At 41.6% G+C, this 24,457-nt stretch overlaps 1 protein-coding gene across 1 annotated transcript in view; it reads right to left on the bottom strand.

Annotated features, from left to right (window-relative positions):
• The window catches only part of LOC140480039 (probable ATP-dependent RNA helicase DDX60), an 88,725-nt gene extending 65,758 nt beyond the window's left edge, over positions 1–22,967 (bottom strand). Inside the window, exons 1-6 of the mRNA XM_072574627.1 lie at positions 22,623–22,967; positions 22,459–22,528; positions 13,398–13,587; positions 5,928–6,281; positions 4,364–4,477; positions 3,784–3,942 (exon numbers count right to left, since the gene is read on the bottom strand). Coding sequence (XP_072430728.1) covers positions 3,784–3,942; positions 4,364–4,477; positions 5,928–6,281; positions 13,398–13,587; positions 22,459–22,528; positions 22,623–22,899 — 1,164 coding nt within the window. The 5' untranslated portion in view covers positions 22,900–22,967. The remainder of the gene's footprint in view (positions 1–3,783; positions 3,943–4,363; positions 4,478–5,927; positions 6,282–13,397; positions 13,588–22,458; positions 22,529–22,622) is intronic.
• Positions 22,968–24,457: the final 1,490 nt, after the last annotated feature.

Below are 24,457 nucleotides of genomic sequence, written 5' to 3'. Positions count from 1 at the left end.
ACAGGCCCAGGAATAATATTCTCTGCACGCAAGCTGAACATTAGAAGTTTACTTGGCATTTCGGAAGGATAGTCGAGAAAGGTAAAAGGTGGTGAAGTGGTGCTGATAACAAAGCAGTGGGATCAACATATTGCTGAGATAGTATCACCAATCTGAAGAATAGGATGTTGACTGTGTGGGTGGAGCCAAGAAATAGCAAGAGGAAACAAACATTAGTAGGTAAGGTTATATCAAGCAAACAATAGTGGTAATATAGGTCATGGTGCAAATCAGCTGATCAGAGGTGCACCTGGAAAAGAAAATACAGTAATCATGGGTTACTTTAATCTATACGCAGGTGAGTAAACCTAATCAACACCAATAGCATTAGGAAATAATTCCCAGAATGTTTGAGATTTTGGAGCAAAATGTTAAAACAAACCAGCCAGGACTCAAGTTTTTAGGTTTAGTATTATTCATCGAAAAGAGAAAATGAATAATCTTGTTGGAAATGGACCTTTAGGGAACAGTGAGCATTTTAAGAGTTTTGCAGTTCATCTTAAACTAGGGTCTTAAATCTAATTAAGTGCAATTACAAAGGTTGGAAGACAATATTGACTGCAAAACTACATTAAAAGATTTGAATGCAAACACTGTCATTAAGTAGTTAACGTTTTAAAAATACCTGGTTTTCAAAAAAATGTACACACTTCTAAGGGCATAAAATACCCAAGGAAGAAAAGCAACAGCACCACGACGAACAAATAAAGGTAAAGATAATATTAGGTCAAAGGAGGGTTATAGCGTTGTCAGAAAAATACTGCTAGCCTGAGAAATGGGAGAATTTTAGAAATCAGCAAAGTAGGAACAAGAAGTTAATAAAGAAAATCAGAATGAAGCAAAATAGCAAGACTTGCAATGAATGTCAAAGCTTCTATAGGTATAGAAAAAGATCAGCAAAACAAATGAGATTACAAAGCAGAGCCTGGCCTACTTTTGCTCCTTTGTCTTATAGGTTAGAAGCAAACTGAATGCTCCCTCCTGGTGACAGGTCTACAAATAAGGGATACAGACACAATAGGAGGGAGGTTATTTAGAACTGAGATGAAGAGGAACCTCTTCAGTCAAACAGGAGTGAATATTTGGAATTCTTTATCCCAGAGCCTTCAGTTATTAAGTCCAAATAGATTCTATTTCAATTTCTAATGACATCAAGGGATATACAGGTAGCATGGCATTTTGGCAATCAGGCAGATAAATAGCCACGATCGAGAATGGCGAACGTGGCTTGAGGGGCTAACTGTCATCCTTCTGATTCTACAAAAACACAATGTTTTACTTCTGCCAAATAACTGCATTTATATCAATATATATTCACAATATAGTAATTCTCAGTAACATGCTTAGATGCATGCCGACTTAAGTATCTGTCTGCATTTGAAATAACATATACAGAATGAGAAAGTAGAAAGGAAAACTAGTTCATGTGCATTGTAATTATTCAAACGTACACGAATAGGAAAGGTTTGAAAGGATGTGGGCCAGCAGAAGGCAGGTGGGACTAGTTTAGTTTGGGTTTATATTCGGCATGGACTGGGTGGACTGAATGGTCTGTTTCTGTGCTGTAGGACTCAAATGATCTAAACAATTGGCTTCCATTAATATTCAGTTTCTTCAGGAGATTTCTTAGACAGTATAATTGACATTTCTTTTATTGTAGAAAAATGCACAAAAGCAATATCAAGACCTGGAAGAATCATCGAAATTACTCCAAACTGCAGTCCAAACTTTCTGCACATCATTTGCATTTGGTTCAGAAATATCATGAGGCGCGCAAGTCCAAATTCCAATGTGATAATACTTTATCCTGCCAAATTTCCGCTCAGTGAAATGATCAGGTTCTACATCAGTCCATTAATAACAGCACACAATTCATTGACCTTCAGCTAAAGTACACAAAATTGCAGCCAACAGAGTCAGAGATATACAGCACAGAAATAGACCTTTCGGTCCAACTCGTCCATGCCAACCAGATATCCCAAACCAATCTAATCTTACCTGCCAGCACCCAGCCCACATCCCTCCAAACCCTTCCTATTCATACACCCATCAAGATGCCTTTTAAATGTTGTAAATATACTAGCCTCCACCACTTCCTCTGGCAGCTCATTCCATACATGTAATACCCTCTGCATGAAAAAGTTGCCCCTTAGGTCTCTCATATCTTTCCGTTCTCCCCTTAAACCTATGCCCTCTAGTTCTGGACTAGCCCAAACCAGGGGAAGAGACTTTTGTCTATTTATCCTATCCATGCCCCTCATGATTTTATAAACCTCCATAAGGTCACCCCTCAGCCTCCAAATGAGCAGTGTGTTTGATCACATTCTCACCCTAAAGATGGCTTCATCTTGCAACCCTGAATAACACAGGTTTGCAAATTTCATATAAATTAAGGATTATTAAATGTCTGTCTTCAAACTCTACCTCTCAGTGTTTCACTTGTAACATAGTACATGGTACTGTTGGTGTTGGGCTATTAGTCAATGCAACTTTAATAGCAGCCTCTGTCCCTTGCAGATTCCACATTCGCCAAGGATCTCTTCGAAAGCTTCCATCCTCTATTAACTTCAAGTCACAGAAAGCTTTATCCCTCACCCTCACTGAATGGTGGACTATCACCTCATTTAGAATTTCTGCCATTAGAGATTCTCCATAGATATTATCTCCATCCATCCATTAAACCCTATAAATTTCGACTCTAATCTCTCCATTCCACTGATATACCTATACAAAACCCATCCCTTTTCTTTGCTCCATCATTGGAAGCTGTCTCTTCAGCCACTAGCATTCACTACTATTCGCCACTATTTTCGTATTTCTCTGCCCCCCCCACAATTTCTCCCTTCTACTTGAATTCTCTCCAAACCCCTCTCTTCAGTCCAGGTTTATATATCTCTCTCAACACCCCTCTTCCTCAATCTGGCACCAATTTCCTCACATCTGAAGCATCTTGGCACTTTTTTTTAATGTTGGAGATGATGCAAATAAAAATGGTTAGCCAGAATTCCATAAGGAATGTAATAAATATATTTCAGCTGGTCACAGAACATTCTTGGAAAAACTTCACCTGATTAGCAGCTGCAACAACTCTAACAAACAGTTCTTTACTGAATCCATGCCAACTACAGTAGTCAATGGACAATTCAGCACATTACAGTGATGCTAGACAGAATAGATGGAGTTACTGATGGATAATCTCATCGAATCATCAATAGTCTCATGGTTGCACTGAGCATAGTGCTTATTTTCAGTCCACTAAAGAGTATATTAATTCTTGTTCAGTGCTGAGATAAGGTTTTGAAAGAACTAGAATTTCTATTGGGTGACAAGTGTTCAGGACCCCATTCTTCAGCCAACTTTTCCAATTCATCACTTACTTTCCCCAATGATTAGATGTCATGCCGATTGCAAAATGCCGATTATTTGCAGAAGTCTAATTGCTGGTATAAATTTATACAGAAGCAAGAAGGCAATATCAATATTGAACAAATTTTACTTGGTTCTCTCAGTGTTTATATGAAACAAAATTCTGATTCATTCAATGAACTATTTTGCCAATCAGTCTGTTCATTTTAGGTTTGACATGTCCATACTTTCACCCTGGAGACCCAAAAACACCTGCTACGTAAAAGGTTCAGTTATGACTTTAGATCAAAGTATAGATAAGCAAAGTGTAATCTGTTCCAATCACTGAAGGAAATGCAAGTGTTTGATGTACTTAAATAGTCTCAAGGGATAACTTACCTTACTGTTAGCAGTTTCTGTCCCTTTATGGTTTTCTTCATTTTTCAACATGCGCATGTAACATTTCAGAGCCATTGAACAAGAAACAACACAGACAGATCGCCTTATATCTGATCCATCTGGCCACAAACTCTTGAGCTGATCAAAGTTCCACTGCACCTAACAATATAGAATAAGCTGAAATTTACTTTGTATGAATATTATTGAAATTCTATTCTATATTTAACAGCTGTGACACAAGCTTCATTCTTAAAATACATATTTTTGGATCCTGCACTTGAGAAATGATTTTATTTTCTAAACATTTCTATGAGATTTAGATTAGATTAGATCCCCTACAGCGTGGAAACTCTTCGGCCCAACCAGTCCACACCGACCCTCCGAAGAGTAATCCACCCAGACCCATTTCCCTCTGTCTAATGTATCTCACACTATGGGCAATTTAGCATTGCCAATTCACCTAACCTGCACATTTTTGGACTGTGGGAGGAAACCGGAGCACCCGGAAGAAACCCACGTAGACACGGGGAGAATGTGCAAACTCCACACAGTTGGCAAAAAATTTAAAATTGGTCAGTACCTCTTCTGACAGGCTCTTGTGATTTTGGTCTCTTCCAAGGAACTGCTTACTTATGCGATTTTGAGATAAAAATGATACTATTGACCGGTGAGCAGGTTCCATAGCTTTTTGGATCTAAAAATAGAGAAAACAATTAAACATATTTCACTTTGTTAACATTGTTCTGAACTGATGACATGTGGCATATATCATAACATTCTTAAACATAAGGATGAAATATTTCAATATTTGGTATTTATGCAGTACCCCAAAGTACTTCACAATAGTATTATAAAACACGATTTGACAGTTACTTCAGGAGATAGGACGGCAAATGTTCATAGGTTTGAACGGAGGCAGGTTTTAAGATGCATGCTTAAATAGGAAATAGCAGGCAGAGAGATTTAAGGAGAAAATTCCAAAATTAGGGAGCAACCAACTAAAGGCACGGTCACTCGTGATGCAGCAATTAAATCTGGGCACTTTGAAGAGGTCAGATAAAAGAGTATCGTGACAACTGGGGGAGATTATAGGGGTAGGGGAGAGGCAAATCCTTGATGAATTTGGAAACAATATTAGAATTTTAAAGGTGAGATGCTGCTTAACTGACAGCTAATGTAGGCCAGCAAGCCTAAGGAAAATGCATGAATGGGATTTAGGATAAAGTTAGGGCAAAAATAGGAGAGCTTCAAGTATACAAAGGATAAAATACAGGAGATCTGTCACAATTGTTCTTAATTAATGGATAATCTAGCAAATAAAGTTGTGGGTCAGGGCTTCAAAATCTGATGAACTAAAAGCCATTGCAGATGGACAATATCAAAATAGGTAAACAGTCATGGAATGGATATATTGTTGAAAGCTTATTTGAGGGTAAATGCAGCAGCAAGGGTGTAAAAGCATGGGTCAACCTCAGACTGTTGCTAAAAAAAAAGTTAGTGAGCTATTCCTCCTCATCCTATCAGTTATATAGGTGATGATTTGTTACTGCTACTTGTTACAGTTGCAAGAGGCAGTTTGGGATTGTGTCAAGAATGAAAACCCAACTGGAGGGATTCAAATGTGGAATACAGGAAAGAGACACATGAATTCTGGAGGTGACAAGTGCAAATGGGGATGGAGAATACCTGTCAGTTTTGACAGCAACATTCACATTCAAAAAACATTTTTTTGAAAATACTCACTCTGCAACATTGAGCACCAAAACAGGGCAGCAGTTTGCAAGGACAGAGGGATGAGGGGAGCACACATGTAAGAGAACTATTGACAATGGTGGCAAATGTAGGGGTCAGGAAGTGAAGGAGGGAAGTCTGGTGGCACTGGATTCAGATCACAGGTGGATGACATGGACAAGGGGAGGTTGTAGATTATACATGGAGAAAACAGAATTAAGAACAAAATGCAAATTTAGGGTGAGACCAGGTGCTGAGTGGGGGTCATTAAAGGACATATGGACTATTGGGCTCTGGAAAGAAAGCCAACTGACTCGACAGTCTCAACTTCAGCGACAAGCTCTGCAAGCACCTTGCACTGAATAAAAATAAGCTGCACTGTCAATAAGAATATTGAGCATTAACATTATCACCTTTCTGCTTTTTGTAGCAACCGCTTTACTGTTAAGGTAGTATCCATAAAGTCTGCGAACATCAGAATGCATGCCAGAGGTCATTGCAACATTTATTTCACATCCTAGCGTGTGAAAAATGAACATCTTCAACAGGTAGGTGGACATCTCCCTCGTGTCAACTAACGTGAACGCTTTGTCACTGATCATTATGAAATATGGGTACTTTTCTTGCAAAAACTCTTGCCATTTTGAAGAAAAGCAGTTGACAAATTCTGTGTAAACTGGAGCTTCTGTGTTGTTCTTCAGATGAAGAATTAATGCAGTTCGCAAAGAAAGATGGTAGGAACTCCGAGCCCACATACACTCAGCATCCTACAAACAAAAAAAAGGCTAGATTTATACACCTCACACATAAGAATTAATGAACATACATTTTTCATGTTTAAAAATGACTGTCCATAATGAAAGGTCAAATTTTAACAGAGGAAATAGAATACTTAATTTTTATTATCATGCTTTCCTACAGATCCTAACCTTCTAAAGAGCAAACAAATAACTTGCATCCATACAGCACCTTTCATATCCTTTAGCATCCCACTTTGCACATAAATAATTTTAAAGTCAAAAGAAATAACTTTGAAGTGTAACAGGGTAATGACCATCTCCAGCAAGAGAAAATCTAACCATCGCTTCTTGTCCACCTGTGGAATTGCTATCATGGAATACCTAAATATATTCTTCTTTGGGTTACCACTGGCCTAAACAAAAATCATACAAATAGTGGTTACAAGAACAGGTTAGATGTGAGGAATTCTGTGGCAAATATCTCAATAGGTGAGTCTCCAAAACCTGCTCTGCACCCACATCTCACAAATGAACTAAACAGACACACTTGAAGGTCATCATGCTTCAGGTGAGGGGAGAGGTTCAGAAGCAGAGTCGTTCATGGTAACCTCAGCCTGCATGAGAACTAAACGCACACTGTTGACATACTCTGCATTGCAAACCAGCCATCCAGCCAACTGAGCGAACTAACCTCTATATTATTGGCATTTCTCCAAGTTCCCTACAGATCGGTTCCAATACAATTTCCATTAATTGGCAGTCGTTTTCTTAGGTGAAAACAAGCCAAAACTGAAGTGTGCAAGCTTCTAAGCCACTCAACGGTTGAAAATTTTATTTGTACATTTACAACTATTTTCCAAGAAAACAATGACAAGCTTGAACAAGTCAGTAACTTTAAATTAGAAACTTAATTTGTGAGATTAGGGAATGAGACACAGATGCCTTAAACAATTTGCACAATAACTGTGGTGGATAAAAAACCCTTTGTTTTTCAGTGTACTATTAAAAAGACAAATTAAATAAGCACATTTATAATTTCTCATGCCAACATGCGGACATATCAAAACCAAGCTTAGCAACACTCCAGTTCTGAGCCCAGAATGTGCAGAGAAACTGGGAGGGTTTCTAACTTGGTCAGCTCAAAGTGACACTGGAGATATATTTGATTGTTATCAGCTCCATATTCCAAAGACATCTCGCATTTCAGCCTTCACAGACATGCAGACTGTGTCGGGTCCAGAGTAATGAGCAGCCTCACCCTAACAAGTTACTTTCCCCACATGACAACTCCAATAAATAGGCAAAGAATCCACTGGTTAAAAATAATGCAGAAAGCTTGTACAATCAGCAAGGCTAACAGTCAGGAGAACACTGGAGGAAGTCGTGGTATTTTGCACTTAAGGTTTTTTTTATATATATTTGAGGAAAATGATACAGAAAGAATATTATAGTCAGATGTACAACAGAAACAGACCCTTTGGCCCAACTCATTCTTGCCGACTAGATACCCTAAACCAATCCAGTCCTATTTGTCAGCACTTGGCCCATATCCATCTACACCCTTTCTATTCATATAACCATCCTGATGCCTCAAATTTGTAATTGTACCAGCCTGCATCACTTCCTCTGGCAGATCATTCCATGCATGCACCACGCTCTGTGAAAATGCTGCCCTTTAGGTCCCTTTTACATCTTTCCCCTCTCACCCTCAACCTACGCCCTCTAGTTCTGGACTCCCCCACCCCTGGGAAAAGACCTTATCTATTTACCCTATCCATGCCCCTCATGATTTTGAAAACCTCTATAAGGTCACCCCTCAGCCTCCAACATTCCAGGGAAAACAGCCCAGTCTATTCAGCCTCTCCCTATAACTCAAATCCTCCAACCCTGGCAACATCCTTGTAAATCTTTTCTGAATCCTTTCAAGTTTCACAATGCCCTTCCGAGAGGGGGAGGCGAGAACAGCACACAATATTCCAATAGTGGCTGAATCAATGTCCTGCACATCTACAACACGATCTCCCAACTCCTATACTCATTGCTCTGACCAATAAAAGAAAGCATACCAAAACACTTTGTTCACTATCCTATCTACATGCAACTCTACTTTCAAGGAGCTTTGAACCTGCATTCCAAGGTCTCTTTATTCAGCAACACTCCCAAGGACCTTAGCATTACGTGAATAGATTTCACTCTGATTTGCCTTTCCAAAATGCAGCACCTCACATTTATCTAAATTACACTATCTGCCACTCCAAGGCCCATTGGCCCATCTGATCAAGATCCCATTGTACTGAGGTAACCGTGTTCACTATCCACTACACCTCCAATCTTGGTGTCATCTGCAAACTTACTAGCTGTACATCCTACAATCACATCCAAATCAATTATATAAATATGAAAAGCAGTGGACCCAGCGCCAATCCTTCTGGCATACCATTAGTCACAAGCCTCCAGTTTGAAAGGCAATGGCTCCACAACCACACTTGGTCTTCTACCTTCGAGCTAGTTTTTATTCAAATGGCTAGTACTACCTGTATTGTTCGAGATCTAACCTTGCTCACCAGTCTACCATGAGAAACCTTGCCAAATGCCTTAGTGAAGTCCGTCTAGATCACATCCACTGCTCTTCCCTCATCAATCCTCTTGGTACAATTTAGAAGTGCTTTAAAACCACGTCTCCTAACTGGCAATGATCTGTTGAACACAAGTATAATAATTGTGAAGCTACCCATTTTGGCCAGAGAATACAAAGGTCACTTATAATTTAAATAGAGAGAAACCTTAGTGTGCTTCACTGCAGAGGGATCCAGCGATCTTCATGCATAAGCACAGAAACCTAGCATGCAGGTACAGCAGGTAATAAAGGAAGACAAATGGAATTTTGGCATTTATTGTGAAAGGAAGAGATTTTACAAGTAGGGAAATATTGGTGCAACTGTCTAAGGCATTACCCATTCTGGACTACTGTGTACAATTTTGGTTGGACGCAGTTGGATTGCAGGCAGTTCAGAGGAGTTAGTACAATGATAAGTAGGGATAAAGCCCAAAGAGAGAGAAGAACAGTTGGACAGACAAAGGTGTGGATCACAATCCACCGAAGAGGGTTAACAGCTATGCACGGAGACTGGTACAGAATGTTACAACCATCGACAGTCTCCAATAACTTCTAGGACTGATTAGGGATAGTCAACATGGCTTTGTGTGTGGGAAATCATGTCTCACAAGCTTAATTGAGTTTTTTGAAGCAACAAAGAGGATTGATGAGGGCAGAGCAGTAGATGTGATCTAAATGGACTTCAGTAAGGCGTTTGACAAGGTTCCCCATGGGAGACTGATTAGCAAGGTTGGATCTCATGGAATACAGGGAGAACTAGCCATTTGGATATAGAACTGGCTCAAAGGAAGAAGACAGAGGGTGGTGGTGGAGGGTTGTTTTTCAGACTGGAGGCCTGTGGCCAGTGGAGTACCACAAGGATCGGTGCTGGGTCCTCTACCTTTTGTCATTTACATAAATGATTTGGATGTGAGCGTAAGAGGTACAGTTAGTAAGTTTGCAGATGACACCAAAATTGGAGGTGTAGTGGACAGCGAAGAGGGTTACCTCAGATTACAACAGGATGGGCCAATGGGCTGAGAAGTGGCAGATGGAGTTTAATTCAGATAAATGTGAGGTGTTGCATTTTGGGAAAGCAAATCTTAGTAGGACTTAAACACTTAATGGTAAGGTCCTATGGAGTATTGTTGAACAAATAGACCTTAGAGTGCAGGTTCATAGCTCCTTGAAAGTGGAGTCACAGGTAGATAGGATAGTGAAGACGACATTTGGTATGCTTTCCTTTCTTGGTACAGGAATTGGAAGGTCATGTTGCGGCTGCACTGAATATTGATTAGGCCACTGTTGGAAGACTGCGTGCAATTCTGGTCTCCTTGCTATCGGAAAGATGTTGTGAAACTTGAAAGGGTTCAGAAAAGATTTACAAGGATGTTGCCAGGGTTGAAGGATTTGAGCTATACAGAGAGGCTGAACGGGCTGGGGCAGTTTTCCCTGGAGCGTCGGAGGCTGAGGGGTGACCTTATAGAGGTTTACAAAATTATGAGGGGCATGGATAGGGTAAATAAACAAAGTATTTCTCTTGGGGTTGGGGAGTCCAGAACCAGAGGGCATAGGTTTAGGGTGAGAGGGGAAAGATATAGAGACCTATGGGGCAACTTATTCGCACAGGGGGTGGTACAGGTATGAATGAGCTGCCAGATGAAGTGGTGGCGGCTGGTACAATTGCAACATTTAAGAGGCATGTGGATGGGTATATGAATAGGAAGGGTTTGGAGGGATATGGGCCGGGTTCTGGCAGGTGGGACTAGATTGGGTTGGGATACCTGGTCGGCATGGACGGGTTGGACTGAAGGGTCTGGTTCTATGCTGTACATCTCTATGACTCTATCCACCCTCCTAGCCAGATCACTACCTACTCCTTTTGTCTGTCCAACTATTCTTCTCTCTCTTTGGGCTCCAACTGCACCTATTGTTTACTCCTTACCCCTTCCCATCTTCTACATATAAACCAATATTTTCCTAACAACCATCAGTTTCTGAGGGCAGGTCACCAGATCCAAAATGTTAATTTTGATTTCTCTGCACAGTTGCTGCCAGACCTGTTGAGCTTTTCCAGCAACTTCTGTTTTTGTGTCAAAAGTTTTCTGAAAAGGGTAGCAGATTTAAAACAGATGAGGCTAAGTTCCTTCACTCAACGAGTTGGCAATCTGTGGAATTCACTACCCCCGAGTGCAGTTGAAGCTAGACAGAGTAAACACAAGGAGACAGATATTGTTCATTAATAATGGGTTGAAAGGTTATGGAGAGTGGACAGAATAGCGGAGTTGAGGCTGAAACAAGATCAGCCATGATCATATCAAATAGCAGAGCAGGCTCAAGGGACTGAATTGTTTACTCCTGCCCCTAGTTAGTACATTATTTTCAGCACTGTCACACATTGAACATTCGGACGTCTTTGTGTAAAGATGACAGATCAAGGCAGAGTGAAATGGTTGGCTAAATAGTTTCCACGTGCAAAGAAAATTAACTGCTCCCTGATCTGCAATGGAATGTCTTTTTCCTTCATCCCTTTGCAGTAATATTATCACCCCTGTTCCACTGTCATCTTAGTAAGATTGCTGAGATTTACCACCTGAAAAGCAGAAAAGCAATTTCATAAAAAGGTAGTTTTTGATCATATAAACTATGCTAATTGCTCAAACAACCTCCAAACAAAAGTTTCAGTCATTGGTAACAACAGTCTAACAAAGCATAATGTGAACTGGAAGTTATAAACACCCCAAAACCTCAAGTTAGGAAGATAATATTAAAAATAATCTTAAGGAAATGAGGGAACCACTGGAACAAATGGACAAAGATGGAACGCTCAATGACACAGCAAAGTACCAATGAAACACCCTTGAAGGAATGATGTAGAACACATAGGATAAATTCTGTTCTAAAATGAAGCAACCTCTGTAGAATAACCAAATGCGACTCAAAATGAATCAAATGTAAACTGAAAAAGAAAGGAAACCTCAAACTCATGAAAGCCAACGTGAGGCACGTGCACAAACCCCCCAGAAAAAGCAGAAACATTTGAACAGAGTAAGCAAACTGGACGAATTGCCTCAGGGTAAAAAAAATTATTAGCAGAGCCTAAAAATAATGACAAAGATCCATCAAGTATCACAATAGTAAGAAACTAGTGAAACAGTGAGATCCACAAAACTTCAAGCAAGGTTGAACAGAAAATAATGCATTGTGTATAGGAACTATTCACTAGGAAGATACAGGCAATGTATCCTGAAATGGATTAAATCAAGTAAAACAGAAGGACTGCATATTAGAACCAAAACTGATTTCAGACAGATTGTTCCCCTGCTTTCCCCAATTATGAGAAAGCTAGTTGTCAAATGTTAAGACGAGTTTGAAGGCCTATGCATAGATCAGAGATGACTATCAAGATAGGTGCCCATATCTAAAATGGGTATAAACACTAAACTGGTTTTGTTAAGTGATTCCATTGGATGGAACTAACTGACTAAAGTCCTTGAAGGTTTCCTTTAAATAAGTTGGAGTTCTATTGCAACAGAAGAGTTGAGCATATAACATAGGCTGATGGATCTTGTAGAGGAGTAGACTCCCTAATTCTAGATCAAAAGATTAGAGTTCAGGCTCCACCTGCCCAGAACAAAGTCACAGCATGACCAAAGGGTTGATTAATAAATACTATACCAAAAAGCAACCTAGATTATAGTTATTTTAATTTTTGCATTACTGAAGCTGTGTTTGGATGACATGCAATCACTCAGGTAGATATTAACCATCCAATTTAAGGTATGAGGAGTTCACTTGACATCCTGACTATCACCATCACAACATACTGCTTTGTGGAAATTGTGGCTTTCGATAAATGAACTATTCCCTTTTTCTAGCTTTGGAACCAGCGACTCCATATCAGATCACACACTCAATGAAGTGCCTTGGGACGTCTTAAATGTATGAAAGGGCCTATAAAATGCACGTTTTCTTTAACTGGGAGAACCTTGAGATTCAAGTGATCTTCACACAACATTTTGCACCACCAGGATATGGTTTTACATTTATTATAGTCTAACCACAGCTACTAGACAGCAATTTAAAATGTTACCTCTGTTCAGTGTAAAGTACTATTGACAAAACCCAATTCAGCAAATATTTATTTTTGCAAGGGATGCGGTCATGCTGGTAATTGCACTTAAGTGATTTACTTAGCCATTTCAGAGGCAGTTCAAAGTCAATCACATTGCTGTGGGTCTAGAGTCATGTGCTGGCCTGATTAAGGACACCAGATTTCTTTATCTAAAAGAGACTGAACCAGGTGGGTTCTTGCAACATTACTGATAGTTTCATGGTCTCAATTACAGATTCACATATTCTATATTTATGAATCCAATCTAGCTGCCATAGCAAATTTGAACCAATGTGTCCAAAGCATTAGACTCACCCTCTGGATCAGTTGTCCACTGAGATTAACCACAACAGCACCACCTTCCCCCATCTCATTGAGAAATATAATTTTGCACATTTTTTTCCTTCTGACTAGTTGAAGATTCATCACATACCTTGAAGAACACAATTACATATTTTGCTCCTTTTTGAGTGATGTCAAACAAAAATCGTTCCACCAAATAGAAAAAGTGCAAATTCTGCCCCTCGCGAAAAGCACTGTCTAGTACATGTTCAATCATTAATGAATCCCCATCAATCACAAAAAATTCAGACTCCACGGAGTCGTGTAGCAAGCTGGTACATCTGTAAGAAAAACCAATGAATAGCTTTACAAACGATACTTTATGTGGAATTCCAGGAGACATTTATGATCATTCTCCAAAAAAAAAGACAGACAGTTAACAACAATTAGAGTCCATGGAATTATATCCAACTATTGACATGGATAGGAAACTGGTGCAGAGACATGAGAAAGAAAGAATAATTGATTTATACTGAACTTGACAGAATGACGCCCCCAAGAATCTGTGAAGATGATGGGAAGAGAAAGTTTAAAAAAACAGAAACGAGTGCACCAAACTGTGGTATAAGGAATTACAATTGCTAGTGCTTTTTGGAAGGTTTTAAAGTACGTTGGCAAGGATGTGGGAACCAAGGAAGTTTGGCAGACAAGACCAGAGCTCACAAAATACTGAGAGATGCAACTGGTGCAAGCATAGACAAAGTTAGTTGAGGTGAAATTAAGCAAGAAAAATTAAGTCTAAATCATGGCTCTTGTGCAAATGCAAAAATAAAGTAAATAGGATTGGGGAGTTATGGGTGCAAATAGCCATGTGAAATGTTGATGCACGTCTGCTATCAACACAATTTCACCCTCAAGCCTGTTCTACTTTCAATAAGATAATGGTTGATCTGAAGCCCAAATTCATATACCTGTCTATAGTCAAAATTTATTTTCTTATCAAAATATAAAACTGACAATTGATCCAGCATCAACTGCCATTTGTGGAAGAGAGATCCACACGTGCCACCCTTTGTATGGAGAAGTGCTTACTAATATCTCTCCTAAATGGCATTGTCCTCATTCTCAGTCTATGTACCTAGTTCGATAATCTCCAGCCTCTGGAAACAGTTTACCTTTCTCGTTTCTGATTTTTCCTGTTAATATCTTGAAGACTTCAATGAGAACATCACTCTAAGTTCTAAATTCTAGAGAATAAGGCCTAATTTGTGTAATCTCCCTTCATGACTGAACCCCAGAAGGTCCAGGTATCATTGTTGTAAAGCTGCATTGTACTGCCTCCAAGGTCTTTCAAAGATGGAGTGCCCATATCTGCTCACAGTTCTCCAAATGGGGTCTAACCAGCGTTTTTTTTTTAGCTGCAGCATAACTTCTGCATTCAAATACTTCAGTCCTCCAGATATAAAGGCCAGCATTCCATTAGCTGCCTTGATTACTGTCTGCACTTATTTGGAGCATTTTATAGATTTATGCATCTAAAATCTCAAGTTCTTTTGGACATGCACTATAATTAACTTCATGGCACCTATGTTCTATCTTTTCTCGGCTCAAAATGGATACCCTCAATTGCTTACATTGGGCAAGACTGTGGTGCTCATTCACCAAGTCTACCAAAATCCCTCAGTAACTTTATGATATTATCTACACAACTGCCTAACTTTGAGTCATCAAATTTGAATATGAGTTTCTACCCCATTATCCAAGTTAGTAATAATGTGAGTAACTAGAGCCCTAACAGATTCTTGTGGGACACCACTGGGCACATCTTACCACGTTGACTACCAACCCATCATCCCTACTTTCACCCGCCATTCCATAAATTTCCCAACCATGTCAGTCATTCATCCTCAATTCTGTGGGCTGCTACCTTAGTTAATAGTATCTTATGTGGCAATTTACCTAATGCCTTCTCGAAGTCCATATAAACAATATCTATTAATACTCCCACATCTACTACCTTAGTCACCACTTCAAAAAATTCAGAGGTTTGTCAGGCATAATCTCCCTGATTAACTGAACACTTGGGGTGTTCAGCTACCCCATCCTTGATTATAGTCTCCTTTAATTTCCCCACAGCTGTTAGGTTAACTAGTGTGTAATTCCCTGGTTCCCTCTTTTTTTAAAAAAGGGACATGCAATTTTCCAATCCAGATGGGTGAGTCCTCTATCTAAGGAACTCAAAGGGTGGTACCGTGGCACAGTGGTTAGCACTGCTGCCTCACAGCGCCAAGGACCCGGGTTCAATTCCCGCCTCAGGCAACTGTCTGTGTGGAGTTTGCACATTCTCCCTGTGTCTCTGTGTGGGTTTCCTCTCAGTCCAAAAATGCACTGGTTAGCTGAAGTGGCCATGCTAAATTGCACATAGTGTTAGGTGAAGGGGTAAATGTAGGCAAATGGATCTGGATGGGTTGCTCTTTGGGGGGGTTGGTGTGGACTTGTTGGGCCAAAGGGCCTGTTTCCACACTAAGTAATCTGTAGCTAAATTGTAGTTAGGAGGTAGGAATACAATGTGATCCCAATTTCCTTTAACAGACAGATCCTGAACTTTTCTCACTCTTGTTCCATTAATTTCCTCAATTTCAATGTTTTAATTACCTTAATTTTATTCAGTCCCTGTCCCCACTTCACTATGAAATTTCCTCAGGGTGTCAGGTAATCTATCCCCCATTTCTGCTATAAATATTCAGGCCAAGTAATTATTCAACATCTGCCACTTCCCTGTAGTCACTGACAATATCCCAACTTTCAGACTTCAGTGGGCCAACACTGCTCCTGACCCCCTTCTTTCCAATTTTTGTAGCACAGATTGAGGTTCAGGTTGTAAGTTTGCTCAACGAGCTGGAAGATTTGTTTTCAGACGTTTCATCACCATGCTCGGTAACATCATCAGTGAACCTCCAGTGAAGCACCGGTGTTCTGTCCTGCTTTCTATTTACATATCTTGGTCTGTTGTGGTGGGTGATATAATTTCTGGTTATTTTTCTCAGGTTGGTAAATGGGGTCTAAATCGATGTGTTAACGATGGAGTTCTGGTTTGAATGCTAGGCCTCTGGGAACTCCTGAGTGTCTCTGTCTAGCCTGTCCTAGGATGGGCACGATGTCCAAGTCAAAGTGGTCTCCGTCTTCACCTGTCTGTTAGGATACTAGTGAATAGTGGGACATGTCTTTTGGTGGCTAGTTGGTGTTCATGTATCCTGGTGACTAGTTTTCTGTGTGACTGTCCAATGTAGTGTTTGTTACAGTCCTTGCAGAGTATTTTGTAAATGACATTCATTTTTCTAGTTGTTGGTATAGGATCCTTTTATACATCAAGAGCTGTTTCAGTGTGTTGGTAAGTTTGTGGACTACCATGATGCCAAGGGTCCGGAGTAGTCTGGTCATCATGCTCATGTGACTACAGTCTCTGGGCATGTTGCCACCTTGAACATGCTGTACAAGTATTTACAGTGTATTCAGGAACAATAGGTACCTGATAAACACAATCCACCGATTCTTAAAACAAGAATCCCAAATAAATAGACAGAAAGCCTAGCCAGACTACCATAGAAAGACATCTTGGAGATGACAATCAATCAGACTACTCTGGATCCTTGGCATCATGGCAGCCCAGAAACCTACCAACACGCTGAAACAGCTACAGATGAACCTAAAGGACCTTATACCAACAACTAGCAAAACAAATGTCACTTACAAAATACCCTGCAAGGACTGTAACAAACATTACATCAGACAGACAGGCAGAAAAATAGCCACCACGATACATGAACACCAACCATTCACCAAAAGATATGACCCACTATCTTTAGTATCCTTACAGACAGTCGAAGGAGGAGACTGCTTCAACAGGGACAACACATCCATCCTAGGACAGGTTAAACAGAGACACTCAGGAATTCCTCAAGGCCTGGCAATCAAACCGGAACTCCATCAATAAACACATCGATCTGGACCCCATTTACCAACCTGAGAAAAAGAACCGGAAATGATATCACCCGCCTTAACAGACTCAAGCACAAATAGAAAGCGCAACAGAACACCAACGCTTCACCAGAGGCTCACTAATGATGTTATCTCACATTGTGATGAAACATCTGAAACAAACCTTCCAGCTCAGCAAGCAAAACTACAACCTACATCTTCTTTCCCTTTATGTAATTATAAATTTGCTTCTTGTTATTGCAAGTTTCCTCTTCTAATCACTTTAGTAGATAGATGTGATTACTGGCCCTTTGCTGGTGTTTGTATCTTTTGCATTTGACAGGAACTGCGCTGTTTTCTGCATTTTTGTAAGCCCTCTCTTTCAGTCTAATGCTGTCCTTCATCTAATTAGTTGCCAATGGCTGTTTTTTTCTGTGAAGTGAACCGTTCCTCTCTTGGGTATAGACTGGTTCTGTATTGCTTTAAATGTTTATTTAAACATCTGCCACTGTTCTTCAATTGCTTTACTCATTAGCAGATTTTTCCAGTTTATTGTGGACTGTCTTTGTTTTTGCTCACAAAAGCCAACGTTACCTCAATCTAAAACTCTAGTAGCTGATTCATGTTATGGTCACTGTTTCATAAATATTCACACACAATTAGGTTACTAGTTACATAGCTCATTACTCATCAATAAAACCCAATACTGCGTGGCCCCTATGCGTCAGAAATATTGCTTGAGGAAACCATCACAGGCATACTTCAGAAATTCTTCAATTCCACCCATAAGGTTCCCATTGAATGCTTTCCATTCATTATGTATGCCCTCATCATTAAAATGATTTTATTTCTCATAAGACTACTCCATCCCCTCTGCTGTTTTTCATATCTGTCCTGTAAACCTTACAACCTGGTTCCTGACTAAAGAAAAGGCAAGACTCCAAGTACAAGGTATTCAGAAAAGTTAGGAAAGGATGAGAGATAATGGCCTTGATTAAGCAGGGCATTGCTGTGCTGGGGAAAAGGGCTGTCTGACGGTCCAAGCACAGAAACAACTTGGTTCGAACTAAGGAATAAAAAGGGTATAACAATATTGTTTGGCATAGTCTATAGACTGCCAATTAGTGGACATACAAATTTGCAGGGACATTACACAGATGCCAACAATGTTAGTTATAATGCAAGACCATTATACCCATCATATACAGGAATATCTTCACTGTACAGGGCATCAACGTGCAAGTGTTCCTGGATACAGAAATTCCAACAGCAATATTTTCCAGTTCATCAAGAAAGGACACAGTGTGGGACCTGGTTCTTAGAAATGAAGTGAGCTATGGAGATTAAGCATTAGTTGGGAAACACTGGCCATTGTGCCAAAAAGGTTCAGGATATGTAGGAGAATTACATACAACAATCCAGAGTGAAAAAACTCAATTGGCAAAGAGCAGATTTTCAATGAGGCAAGAGCAAAGCTGGGCAGGATTGATTAGAATGAATGTATGACAGGAAAATAGAAACTGAACAATGGGCTATTTTCAAGGCAAGAGATGGTTAGGATGCAGTCAATGTATATTCTTTCAAACAAAAACGGTAGAACAAACAAATCCAGAGCTCCCTGAATGACAAAGATAATAGAAATCAGGACAAAGGAGGAAAAAAATAAGCTTATGACAAATGTGCCAGCTTGGAAATAAAATTGATAACCAAGACTATTAAAGGTTCATAGGCGAAGAAAGAAAACAAATGAGAAGCAAAGAGGAATTCCAAGAAAAGACTGCAGCAGGAATAAAGGAGTCCCAAAATCTTCTATGCTCATAAAAGTAGTTCAGACTGGTAGGGGCAATTAGGGACCAAAAATGAGATTTTTAGCAAATATGGCTGAGGTGGTAAATGAATACTTTGCATGTCTTTACCAAGAGAAATTGTATTTGGGCCAAAGAGGGGGACTCGATCACTAGAAACACTTCAATAATGATAGGACAGCAAGTATTAGATAGTTTATTGGTACTTAAACTTGACAAGGCACTGGAACTATGTGAAATGCCTCCAATGATTCTGAAAAGAGAGAGAGTGGAAATTGCAGGGACACTGGCCACAATCTTCCAGTTGTGCCTAGACTAGGGGTAGGTACCAGAAGACCAGAAAATGGCAAACATTATAGCCTTGTTGAAAGAAGGTTGCAAGAATAAGTCCAGCACTCAAATTGCGTGCATGCACGCTGGGTTGGGTTTAAAGCTTTGACAGAGAATTATTTCAGTGATAGTAGTCACACAGAAAAAGGTAGAGTATGTACAAAGAGTTAGAATGGATTTCTAAAGGGGCAATCATGTTTTACCAACTTGGAGTTTTTCCAAGATGCAACAGAAAGATTCAATGAGGGTCATGTTATTAACATGTACATGGACTTTCAGGAAGTTTTTGGTGCAGTACCACACAAAGAAAAATAGGTGTCATGGAATAAAAGGGTCAGTGGCAATGTAGGTACAGAACTGGCTGAGGAAAGAGACTTATAGTCAATGAGTACTTTTCAGGCTGGAGGAAGGTTTGTGGAGGAGGTTCCCATAGGTGAGTAGTGATAGCCATGCTTTTCTTGATATGTATTAACAATTTAGATCTTGGCAATTTCAAAGGTTGCAGTTAACACAAAACTCCTACGAATTGGAAACTGAGTGTAGGACAGCGTAGCAGGCTTTTGTGACAACAGCAGGTGTCCCTACTCTGAGTCGGCATGCAGATATTTAAGTTCCACCTCCTTCAAAGATGTGTAATTACATGCCTGAACAAGTTGAAAATATCTAGAACAGGAGGTCACAGACAAGTTGTTGAAGTGGGCTGATAGGTGGCACATGAGGTTTAATGCACAAAAGATGTCAGCTGATGAATTTTGGTGGGAAAAACATTCAGAAGCAAAATCAAATAGGAGGGTACAATTCAAATGGGGAGCTAGAACAAAGACACCTGGGTGTATACACGTATAGATCATTAAAATTGGTAGGATAGTTAGGAAAGCAGTAAGCAAAGCATAAGGCTTTATTAAGAGGGGCACAGAATACAAGAACAAGGCGGCGATGCTGGAAATGTACATGATACTTGTTAGGACAAAGTGAGGACCGCAGATGCTGGAAACATGGCTGATACCTGTTAGACCTCATCTAGAATACAGTTCTAGATTACATATTATAGAAAGGAGGTAAACACATTGGAGTGTGTGCATATATGGTTTACAGAATTAAGCATTTCAATTATGAGGATAGACTGAAGAGATTGGAACTGTTCTCAGAAAGAAGGCAGCCAAGAACAGGTCTGATAGAGGATTCTAAAAACATGTGGGCTAGATAAAATTGATAGGGACAAGCTGTTCCTGTTTGAATCTCTGCATCTAGTTCCTTTTACAAAGTGATGATTTGGAGATGCCGATGTTGGACTGTGGTGTACAAAGTTAAAAATCACAACACCAGGTTATAGTCCAACAGGTTTAATTGGAAGCACACTAGCTTTCAGAGCGACGCTCCTTCACAATCACCTGATGAAGGAGCGTCGCTCTAAAAGCTAGTGTGCTTCCAATTAAACCTGTTGGACTATAACCTGGTGCTGTGAGATTTTTAACTAGATTCAAAGTGATATGCAAAAGCAGCAAGGATGAATGGAGGAAAATATTTTTCATTTCGCAAGTAGAAATGTGGCAGATGGAGGTCCAAGGATAACTATTCTGATAAAAATAATGTGCAAGGACATGGGGGGAAAAAGTGCATTCAGCACTCAGTAATAATACTCATTTGATGAGTCAGTGCAGACAAAATTGCTGTCTTCTGCACCATAATAATTCTCTAATTCTGTGAAATGCACAGGAAGTGGGATCATAAACTTTGAACTCAAGTGTAATAGATCTGAAGATTTTCTAAAGGACTAGAATCCACAAATGAACTGTGGAGGAAAAATGAATTTGAAACTCAAGTACAAAAGTTAGTGAAAGCTAGTGAACAGGTACGAAAGGTTAACAGATTGTTAGTTTGTATCTCCAGACACTAAAGAATGGAAGCTTTATAAGTTCCCCCGTCAAAGTAAGAAGTTATTCTCAACCATTCCACCACCAAGCCCCCTCCAACCCCAACCAATTCCCCCTTTGGAGTACTCCATTTAAATCTGGGCACATAACTGAAAACATGCCCTGGCATTGGCAAGGGTACAAATCAAAGTTATTATCTGAATCTAACTTATTTATTACTGTAAAATGTATACAATACTTACTAAAATTATATCTTTTTATCTAAACATACTGTATCTATCAAATTCACTAGATTTACATCATTTTACATTTGAGGTCAAGGTCTTTTTTTTAGTCCCCCGAAAGGACTAGTTGAGATTAATTCACTAGAATTTTTTTTAAAATCTTTGTTCCTTGAATAGGAAGGGCTTGGAGGGATATGGGCCGGGTGCTGGCTGGTGGGACTAGATTGGGTTGGGATATCTGGTCGGCATGGACGGGTTGGACCGAAGGGCCTGTTTCCGTGCTGTACATCTCTATGACTCCAGCCAGAAAAATAAAATCTAACCTCGACATTTAAGATACAAACGATGCTTTCGGAATGGTTTGTTGGGGCACTCTACGACTCAGACCAACACAAGAGATTCCACTTTTGTACAAAATGTGGAAACAGTTCTCAGTGCGGAACCACAACCGGGAGCTTTGCAACTGTTGAAATGACTGCTCTCCCTGCTCAGAATTTAGAAAAAAGGAGGTGGTTGGGGGTGGGGGGGGGGGGGAAGGTAACGCCACGTTTTGCAAAGGGTACCAAAAGCCCCGCTTGGAGGCAGGTGCTGCCAAATTTCTCGGTGGGGGAAGAATCCGAGACCCGTGGAAGTCGAGACTTCCGCGAAACAGAGGAACGCCTCTTTTATTTTAACCTTAACAAAAGCAGACGGAAAGGAGGTGAAGCATGTGGCTGCCGGTCACCAGTGGGGGATCTGGAAAACCTCAGAAGAGCAAAGTCACTCCCCTGGCGCCGGCTCGAGTGCTGCTGCTGCTGCTGCTGCTGCTGGGGATGTTTGAAGAGACAAAACGTTCGAGGGTTTTGTCGGATTTGGAAATAAACTGAGGGGGTAAATCTCAGGGACTCCCTTTCTTCCCCCCCCCTTAAAACACCTTTTACAACGGGGTCACACTCCACCCTCCCTCACTCATATATATATATTTTTTTAAAAAAGGATGTTTAAAAATAAAAATTACTCACTCGGCCTTGGAAAGTTTGCTCAGCACGATGTTGGAAACAGTGTTGAGGAATTTCAGCTGCCTCTGCACATCTGCCCCAAGAAATTAAACACAAGAATTAAAACACACGCCGTGACATGAGCCGGTATTCCTCAGACTCCTGAACCCTCACCGCCCGGCGCTTACCAGCTGGCAGCTCGCTATCCGCCCCAGGCCCAGCCCCAGCCCCAGGCCCAGGCCCAGGCCCAGGCCCAGGCCCAGGCCCAGAGCCGGCCTCCGCCGCGGCCTCCTCCAGCTCGGAGCCCAGCTCCTCCTCCCCGGACAGATCCGAGAAGGCCTCCTCCTCCTCCTCTTCTTCTACATCCTCATCGCCCGGCTCATCCGAGCCGCCCACGCTCTCCGCCTCAGAGTCGCTGCTGAAGCCGCTGCTGCCCTCCATCAGGTCGGCATCTCCGGAATCCATGGCTCACGGTCTCGGTCTGCGTCTGTCCGTGTCCGTGTGTCTGTGGGGAGAGGGGGGGGGGGGTGACGGTCTCTGCGCCTGCGCATGCACTCTCCCGGAGGCCCCGCCCCTCACCGCCAGCCGGCTCCGAGTGCGCCTGCGCGGGGACTAATGCGTCTCTGACACGCACCCTCCCCCACTCTCACTCCATCACCGCCCTCCACACTCACTCCATCCACTCTCACCCCATCACCGCCCTCCACACTCACTCCATCCACTCTCACTCCATCACCGCCCTCCACACTCACTCCATCCACTCTCACCCCATCACCGCCCTCCACACTCACTCCATCCACTCTCACTCCATCACCGCCCTCCACACTCACTCCATCCACTCTCACCCCATCACCGCCCTCCACATTCACTCCATCCACTCTCACTCCATCACCGCCCTCCACACTCACTCCATCCACTCTCACTCCATCACCGCCTCCACATTCACTCCATCACCACCCTCCACACTCACTCCATCCACTCTCACCCCATCACCGCCCTCCACATTCACTCCATCCACTCTCAATCCATCACCGCCCTCCACACTCACTCCATCCACTCTCACCCCATCACCGCCCTTCACATTCACTCCATCCACTCTCAATCCATCACCGCCCTCCACATTCACTCCATCCACTCTCAATCCATCACCGCCCTCCACTCTCACTCCATCACCACCCTCCACACTCACTCCATCCACTCTCAATCCATCACCGCCTCCACACTCACTCCATCCACTCTCAATCCATCCCACCCTCCACATTCACTCCATCCACTCTCAATCCATCACCGTCCTCCACTCTCATTCCATTCACACTCACTCCATCACCACCCTCCCCATTCACTCCATCCACTCTCACCCCATCACCGCCCTCCACACTCACTCCATCCACTCTCACTCCATCACCGCCCTCCACTCTCACTCCATCACCACCCTCCACACTCACTCCATCCACTCTCAATCCATCACCGCCCTCCACATTCACTCCATCCACTCTCAATCCATCACCGCCTCCACACTCACTCCATCCACTCTCAATCCATCCCGCCCTCCACATTCACTTCATCCACTCTCAATCCATCACCGTCCTCCACTCTCATTCCATTCACACTCACTCCATCACCGCCCTCCACACTCACTCCATCCACTCTCACTCCATCACTGCCCTCCACTCTCACTCCATCACCACCCTCCCCATTCACTCCATCCACTCTCACTCCATCACCGCCCTCCACACTCACTCCATCACCACCTTCCACACTCACTCCATTCACACTCACTCCATCACCCCCTCCACTCTCCCTCCATCACCCTCCTCCACTCTCACTCCATCACCACCCTCCCCATTCACTCCATGCACTCTCACTCCATCACCCCCTCCACTTTCATACATCATTCCCTTCTACTCTCAGTCCATCACCGCCCTCCCCACTCACTCCATCAACCCCTCCACACTCACTCCATCATCCACCTCCACTCTCCCTCCATCACCCTCCTCCACCATCCCCTTCAACTCTCAGTCTA

Source organism: Chiloscyllium punctatum, chromosome 1, assembly GCF_047496795.1.
Source record: "Chiloscyllium punctatum isolate Juve2018m chromosome 1, sChiPun1.3, whole genome shotgun sequence".
Taxonomy (NCBI): domain Eukaryota; kingdom Metazoa; phylum Chordata; class Chondrichthyes; order Orectolobiformes; family Hemiscylliidae; genus Chiloscyllium; species Chiloscyllium punctatum.
Note: the sequence above shows the minus strand (reverse complement) of the source record. Positions and strands in the feature narration are given on the sequence as shown.